The sequence below is a fragment of the Quercus suber genome, unplaced genomic scaffold (genome assembly GCF_002906115.3).
Source record: "Quercus suber isolate HL8 unplaced genomic scaffold, Cork oak 2.0 scaffold_794, whole genome shotgun sequence".
In the NCBI taxonomy this organism is placed as follows: Eukaryota; Viridiplantae; Streptophyta; class Magnoliopsida; order Fagales; family Fagaceae; genus Quercus; species Quercus suber.
In genome coordinates this window covers 195,921-203,542 of record NW_027070230.1, presented here as the reverse complement: position 1 = coordinate 203,542, position 7,622 = coordinate 195,921, and the positions used below count along the sequence as shown (strand labels likewise).

At 31.9% G+C, this 7,622-nt stretch overlaps 1 protein-coding gene across 2 annotated transcripts; it reads left to right on the top strand.

Moving 5' to 3' along the window:
• Positions 1 to 338: 338 nt before the first annotated feature.
• LOC112039711 (uncharacterized) lies at positions 339 to 3,394 on the top strand. Of its 2 annotated transcripts, none has more exons than XM_065767340.1 (6): positions 339 to 829; positions 910 to 967; positions 1,457 to 1,521; positions 1,777 to 1,837; positions 2,062 to 2,121; positions 3,001 to 3,394. In XM_065767340.1, exons 2-6 carry the CDS (start codon positions 932 to 934, stop codon positions 3,124 to 3,126), a joined length of 348 nt encoding a protein of 115 aa, XP_065623412.1. In that variant the 5' UTR covers positions 339 to 829; positions 910 to 931; the 3' UTR covers positions 3,127 to 3,394. The 2 variants fall into 2 exon arrangements, with proteins under 2 accessions (XP_065623412.1, XP_023928379.1); XM_024072611.2 differs by having other exon boundaries at positions 2,960 to 3,113.
• Positions 3,395 to 7,622: the final 4,228 nt, after the last annotated feature.

Sequence of the window (7,622 nt, the reverse complement as noted above, 5' to 3'; positions counted from 1 at the left end):
CGGCGGAGAGGTTTTACGCCGAGGACTTCGGTTTCCTCTTCGATAACACATCGTGTGTTGTCCGTGTGTTTGCATCTTCTTTCCCTTTACATTTGCCTTATATTTACTGTTGTGGATGTGTTTATATTTGGCTTAGATTATTCTATCAATTCAGTTATAAGCTTTTTATCATATTTCACACATAAATTGTTTGATATAAAGTTTGAATTGGTATTTTTGTTATTTGGAGTCTAAACGTTCAAATGTGTTTTATACCCTTTTTGAACTTTCAAGCTTAATATATCTCTAACAAAAATATAAAAAATAAAACATTTGAAAATTAAATAATCCTTCTAAAGTGCACTAAAAAAAAGGTTAAAATGGATTGGCTTTGGCTCTAATTGATGCGATCAACTTCGTTTAGTTTAGTTTTTGTAGTTTCAATTTCTTTTCAGTATTGGAGTTTTATGGATTTCTAGGGTTTTGAACTGTCGGATTATGCGAATAATGTACATAGAGCTAATTGTTTATTACTTGTTGAAATCTTTGTGATATGTGTCTATGGATTTCTAGGGTTTTAATTGTTTATTGCTTGAATTTTAATTTGTTTATTGCTAAGGGAGCCAAGAGGGCCGTTGCTTGAAATCTATAGAAATTAGATAAAAATAAGTGGTGGATATGCTTATCTGTTTTTGTAGTATCATTTGAAAGGTCTCTTGTTCTCTTTTACAGGAATATGGGTTTGGGGAACCCCTATAGAATTGGATATTGATGGAGTTAGAACCTCTGTCTTTTACCTTGACACAGAGGGATTTGAAAGTATTGGGAAATCTAATGTATATGATGACCGGTAATCTCTAACACTTTGGTTTGCAATTGCCGGTTGTAAATTTTTTGCGTGCTTTGCATTTCTAATATCTGCTTTTGCAGGATTTTTGCTCTGGCAACTGTCATGAGTTCTGTGCTCATCTATAACCTGCCTGAGACAGTTAGTTGCCCTGACTTTTACTTCTTCATCATTTTGTTAATTTCTCTTGCTTGGAACTGAATTACTTTCTTAGTTTACTTAAGGACCAAATCTGGGGTTGAGGATGAGAATAGTAGGATAGTCATTTCCTGGATTTTGTATGGGTGTGGTTGTAGAGAAGAAATATGGTTCCAATTGTGAATAAGATATGTTCTGTCTTGGATGTGGGTGGCCGTGAAAGAATGCAAAAAAAAAATGAGAAAACATATCCTGCTTTGAAGGGGCAAGAGTGATGGATGATATAGAGAATCCACTTACAAAATATTTTATAGATTTATCATGTCATTAGTTAAGACAGTTCGTTTTAGGTTCTTGAGATGCCAATTACATATGAGCCTTTACTTCATTTGCAAGGTTTTATGAAGCAACTTTTGTTCAAGCCCGCATTTCACTTTGGCACGTCTTGGTTAATATGGCTATAGTAATTTGTTTGTCTCATTGTGTGCCTAGATTTGTGAGGCTGACATCTCTCGGCTGTCATTTGCTGTTGAGCTTGCTGAAGAATTTTATGGGAGGTATACAATACAATTCTCCAAGTTCTTTATGAAGCATTTTATGTTATTATAGCATTGGTGGTTTTGAACACCCTTTTTTTATTAGCAAAGCTAACTTTATTTTTCTGGTTTAATGTACAATAAACATAACATGGTAAATAGAGTGAAGGTAATTTATGAACCCTTGTATATATTTTTTTTAATTGTAAAATTTCTTATATTGAGTTTTATTGCTAACACTTTGTTATGCATTTGAATGGCTGGGTACTTTCATAGGGCCAACATATTGCCTTTAAGCCTGCAAAGCTTTTGTGGCTTATCCAGAGTGATTTTCTACGTAAGTTTAGAAATGCTTTCCTAGGATATTTTTTTGTTGTTGAAATATGAATTAAGAAAGGTCCAAGCGTTTTTGGACCCAATCACCTTTTTCTTAAGCTTCCAAGATCAGGCTGTAAAAATTAAAATGGATTTTGACAAGTTTTTGACTTGGGAGATTCCCAAAGGATGGTGCCCCACTTTTGTAGTTAGATGGAAACTGATATTGTTGGTGGTGTTTTATAGAAGGGAAATCTGTGCAAGAAATGGTGGATGAAGCTCTTCGACATGTGCCAAACAATGATGGTAAGGCTTTTTTTTACCATACTTGCACTCAATCTGTATGAATTATATTACAATACCCTTACTGCAACTTTATAACCAATTTTTGATAGTGGGGCACTTGTCATATATATTTACAGGGGACAAAAAGTATATACCAAAAGAATTCCCTTTGAATCGATTTAATGAATGCATTTATCACTAGTTCTAAGAATATGGACTTAATGACTTTACATAAACCTCTAAAGAACAGAAAATGGTGATGAAATTCACCTGGTAATTACCCTATATTTGTTTGTCCAAGTCTTGGGGTCACTTTATGAAGTCTAGCTAGCTCCTTTCCAAACCTGTAGTATTATTTTATCCTTAATGGCATCATGATTGCATATTCCTCAGGGCCCTACGGTCCCCATACCATGTTCTATGATAGTTCCATTGTTATAAACTGAGAATAGCTAGCTAGCATACTATAAATAAATTAAGGTGTTAATTATTTTTAGTGACAAGACTAGAGAGAGAGAGAGAGAGAGAGAGAGAGAGAGAGATGGTGAGAGGCCTCTTCTATGACAAAACCACACACTCATGTTTTGAGAAATTGACTACAAAACCCTACACGCAAGTTTAGAAAACCTAACTATAAAATTACATCCATGAAAAACACGCAGAAAATTGATTGATATTCTACAGCAAAGAGTTGTGGTTGGCTGTGCAGAATCGGATTTGCTTGTGTTAAAGATATCTCTTGGGGGTTTATATCTTTAACAGATTGGAAATTGAGTTATTGGTTTTGTCTTGAATCTTAATTTGTGGTTTTTATGTGTCAAGGATTTTTGTCCAACTTGAATACTGTTGGTTGATGTAGGTTGTAGCAACTGAGTTGTTAATTGAGCATTTATGATGTAGTTGGAGTATGAAAAAGAAGAAGCTGAGTCTGAATACGAAGAAAGGGAAAGTGAGAGGGAGATGAAGCGAAAGCTAACAATGGAGATGAGGAGATGGGGAGATGGAACTACTAGAAGAAGAGTATAAGCATCTTAAGCACTGGGTATGACTCTTTCATTGTTTACCACATTGGTTATGCACTTGTGTAATAACATGGAAACGTTGATTTCAGTTGTTGGGTTTGTTTTATATGATTTTGATATCTTGGTGAACGTGTATCCAGTAAATTTTGTTTATACAAACCCGTGTGTTTGTACAAAGACATGAATGGACGTGTCCAACACAAAAATGACTAGAGTTTTGGAGTGTCCATGATTTTTATATATGGGGCATGAAATATATACCTTGTAAGAAATTCCCAAGCTTTTCAATGTTGTTAGCTATCGGATTTTGAAGTTCCTCTCCAATCCAAACGGGACGTATACAGATGCATGTAACAATAGCGATAAAGCTACCCATGATGATTGTGGTTACCCTTTGATGGGCCATATGTAGAACCTTATCTACTTGGTAACCCGAAACAGATACTAAAGAGAAAGTCAATATGAATATGAGCAGCCCATAATCATACCTCGCCTTCATCGTGGGAAAGAATCTCACAAATGTTACTGTTGCAGCTGCTTATATGCATTATACCTCTAATGAGTTTCAGAATTTTGAACTATAACATTAAATTTATCACAATCTGTCTGTAACATGTTACCTATCATAGCGATGAAGAATCCAAGTACAATGGGCTCTCCTTTCTCACCAGAGAGAGTTGCTAGGTGATGGAACTCCAACACCTAGAGGACCTGCTGACAACGTTGCTAGCATCCTGTTTAAGCCTTTTCCCAGAGTTGCTCCTACAGAAGATTGGGAAAAAATCAAAAAGAAAAACGTCGCAAATGGAATTGTTAGTTCCAATTCTGAAGCTGTTAATATACCGTAAATTGGTTTATATGCATCATGGTAAATAAGTTGCAAGCTTACCAACAGAAAACTCGAAGACAAGAATGACTGTTATGACAGCCCATATTGAATTTTCGCCAAAACGATCATAGAGTGGTTGGATGTAGTAGAATAAGGAAACTAATGTGAGAGCCAGTCCTACTTTTAGCGAATGGATAATTCTCTGTGGATCATCTTGTCCCAGTTTCTTAATCTTCTTTGTCATCTCGACTATCTTATTAGGCAATAGCTTGTGCCATCCACATGCACGAGTGAAAGGTCCAGCATTTTCAATATTTGGAGCAGCAATATTCATTGCTATGGATTGAAAAATGCAAGATTGCAATGGTTGAGAGAGATAGGGGTTTCCGATCTTGATGTTTTGTGGAAATGTCTATTTATACGTGATAAATGTTGAATGGAACTATATAGTTTTTACACTGCAAGCATGTCACAATTTTTATGAACAACGTGAAAAAGACGCCCCAAAGTGGGAAGGGGATGTGGGGTGGTGGGCGGTGGTTCTAGCTAGGGAGCTATAGTTGGTCCTGACCTTAAAATTATTGGATAAGCCCAGCCAATTTCATAAGAGATTCCAACTCTAGTTTGTTAGATTTCCAAATATATAGATTATTTTAATGGAATTGAGGCAACAGGGTTTAAATCCAAATCTCTGAACTGTGTTTTAGAGAGAGTTAAGTCTTCCTAGCTAGCTTAATTAACGGGTCTAGCTAGGTTTGCGACGGAGAGATGTTAGACAAGTTTTTGGGTGTGAAAGCATGGCCTAAGGTCAGGTGAGTTTCAGCAGTTTGAAAAATAAGAACACCATAGTTAGAACAGACAAATTCATGACATCCATGCTTGCAAATTGCAACCCAGTCTTGTTCGATCTGTCCCTCTCCTATGGAAGTTGATTAAACTTGACGCTCTAGAAGAAATAGAAGGAATGAAACTTAGTGGAAGTCCACAATTAATAGCTGGTTCTACTCCTATATTTTTTTCATTATACAATACGCTTGGCGTGAATATGATTTGATCTTTAAACCATATTAGACAATTTTTTATTTGAGAGATTTATTAGAAAAACTAGTTAAGGCCAGCACGTGCAAGGCACGTGCTTGTTGTGGAAAAAAAAAATACTATAGTAATTAAGGTCAATTCTAGATTTTATTTGTATTACAAAACAAATATATGAATCATTTGATTTTTAAAGCATATAGAGATTTGCATTAATCAAAAGAGACATTAATTTTAAGAATTTTGATAATTATACCGTAAAAGGTTAATCTCATTCATTTAAGAATTTTGATCAACCATAAAGTTAGGGTAGCTATTTAACATATAAATATTTATTTAACTATAATAATTTTTTAGTACCTACTTGCTAAAGACACTATATCTATTCTCTAAAAATTTCTAAGAACGATAATGAATATCATCATCTTCCAACAATAAACAATTGAGTTTTGGTAAGAAATTTAAAATAAAATATTTAAAAAAAAAAAAAAAAAGATAACAAAAGGCTTGTGTCATCGAATATCATCATTCTAATTTTTTAAGAATTTTTATCATTTAAAACTCAAAATACATAAAGAAAATTTTTAGGATGTTAAAATTTAGCAGGAGTAATTTAGACATTACGCAATAAAATATTTTAAGAATCATAAGCTTTCATTAGGGTTTAACTGAGAGAATAACAATATATCATATTTGCTCTTTTTCAAAATGTTAAGGAAAAAATTGCTTGATTTTAAAGTTTAAGAAAGAATGGTAAACTACCCCAACATAAAGGATGAAAAATGTTTTTGTTTTTGTTTTTGTGTTCAAAACTATGCGTTTTTACTTAAAATAGTATGTAAAGAAAAAAATATACAAAAAGTAAACCCAAGAAAATTGTATGTGAAATAGTGAATTTTGGCTTAACAAATTAAGTTGATTAAACCAACAAAAAATTTCTAAAAACATAACAGAATAACACAACATTTTCATAATATCTTTATAATTTTGTTATATTTTATTTGAACTTGTAAAGAATTGACAATTCAGCTGTTTTGAAAATATTGTGACAACACCAAGATGTCTTAACTTTTTTCATACAAAAAAATGTTATGTCCATGACATTTTCTCAACAAATCATAAGTAGTAGGTTACTACAAGTTGTTATTGGTGGGTAAAAAAGTAGTTTCATTGGTAAGTTTAAATTAGAACCAATAACAATTTATCATTATTGATTTGTTATGAAAGTGTTGTGAAAATTATTGTGAACAAACCAAAAATAATATAGCAAATATACTACAACTTTATGCATTCACAAAAAAAAAAAAAAAAAGAAGTGAAAGTTAAACAAACCAAAACTACTGTACGAAATTACTGTAATTTTTCTCATTCACTCTTTTTATATAATATATATATATATATATATACACATTGCACTTACAATGTAAATTTATATTGTAAACACATAAAAATTGGTAAATGTTGTATTACAAGTAGAAAGTAAACATATATAGATCCTTTAAAAGAAAAGAAAAAAAAAAAAAAAAAAAAAAAAAAAAAACTCAAACCAAGTTGGTGAACTTGAAGGAAAAAAAAAAAAAAGGAGGAAAAAGGCAAGTCACTAAACCAAGAATATTGTTCATAATACTATTATTCGCTCTTTTATATATAAAAAAAGAGCACAAATCAATGACTGGAAAAAAAAAAAGTACATATTGAACAAACCAAAAGTACAGTAGTTTTTACGCATTCACTTAACAAGTGTCACAATACTTTTACAAAACATTTATTTTCAGTTGTGGTTGGTCACAGTTTTATATTTTATTATTTTATTTTGATTTATAAGAAATTAATACCTCAATAATTGTAAAAATATTATGAAATTTGTTGTGTCAGTATAACAATATATATAAAAGGAAAAAAAAGTACAAACGGAAGACTTAAAAAAAAAAAGAAGCTATAGCTACTATAGCTACAGTGCCGCTTGTTACTGTAACTACTGTTCAAAAAAAAAAAAAAAAAAAAAAAAGGCAAAGTGGCTCAACAAACCAAAATTGCACTATAATAGAAGTTTCTCCCCCCTTTCTCCCCCCCTCCCCCCGCCCTGCAGGCACAAATTTTGACAACCTATGTTTAAAGTATGTCAATATCCTAGCGCATAGAAAAAGAAAAACAATAAAAAACCTGGTTGATTTTGAAATCAATCGGATTCTTTTTTACCCATCCGTTTAATTGAAGAGATAAAAAAGTAAGAAGATAAAAAATAAGCGAGAATGGAAAAGTGAGATCATAGAAGAAATTTTAGTTTTCGCTTATTATAATATTTGATTGAAAATGAAAAAGAGGAAATTAAAAACATAGTTGGTATAAATTTACTTTTATACTCCTATCAAATAAAAAAGATAATAAATTATATTTTATTAAAAAATTATATATGGATGGACACTTTCTTTTATATATATATATATATATATATATAAGAACTTATTAAACAATTATAGTGAAGCGTTGCACAGTGAAGTGAAGAAAACAAGGAAGAAAAAAAAAAAAAAAAAAAAAAAGGAAGGATAAGTACGTTGCGCCATGCAGGACATTTTCGTCCGCTTGTTTTCTGTTTAATTTTTGTCAATTCAAGGAAATTATATTCGGGTGATTGG

Coding starts and splice junctions, on each gene's coding strand:
- LOC112039711 (XM_065767340.1), top strand. CDS start 932: ATGAGTTCTGTGCTCATCTATAACCTGCCTGAGACA. Junction 1,522..1,776: donor GCTGAAGAATTTTATGGGAG/GTATACAATACA, acceptor GTACTTTCATAG/GGCCAACATATTGCCTTTAA. Junction 2,122..3,000: donor ACATGTGCCAAACAATGATG/GTAAGGCTTTTT, acceptor TTTATGATGTAG/TTGGAGTATGAAAAAGAAGA.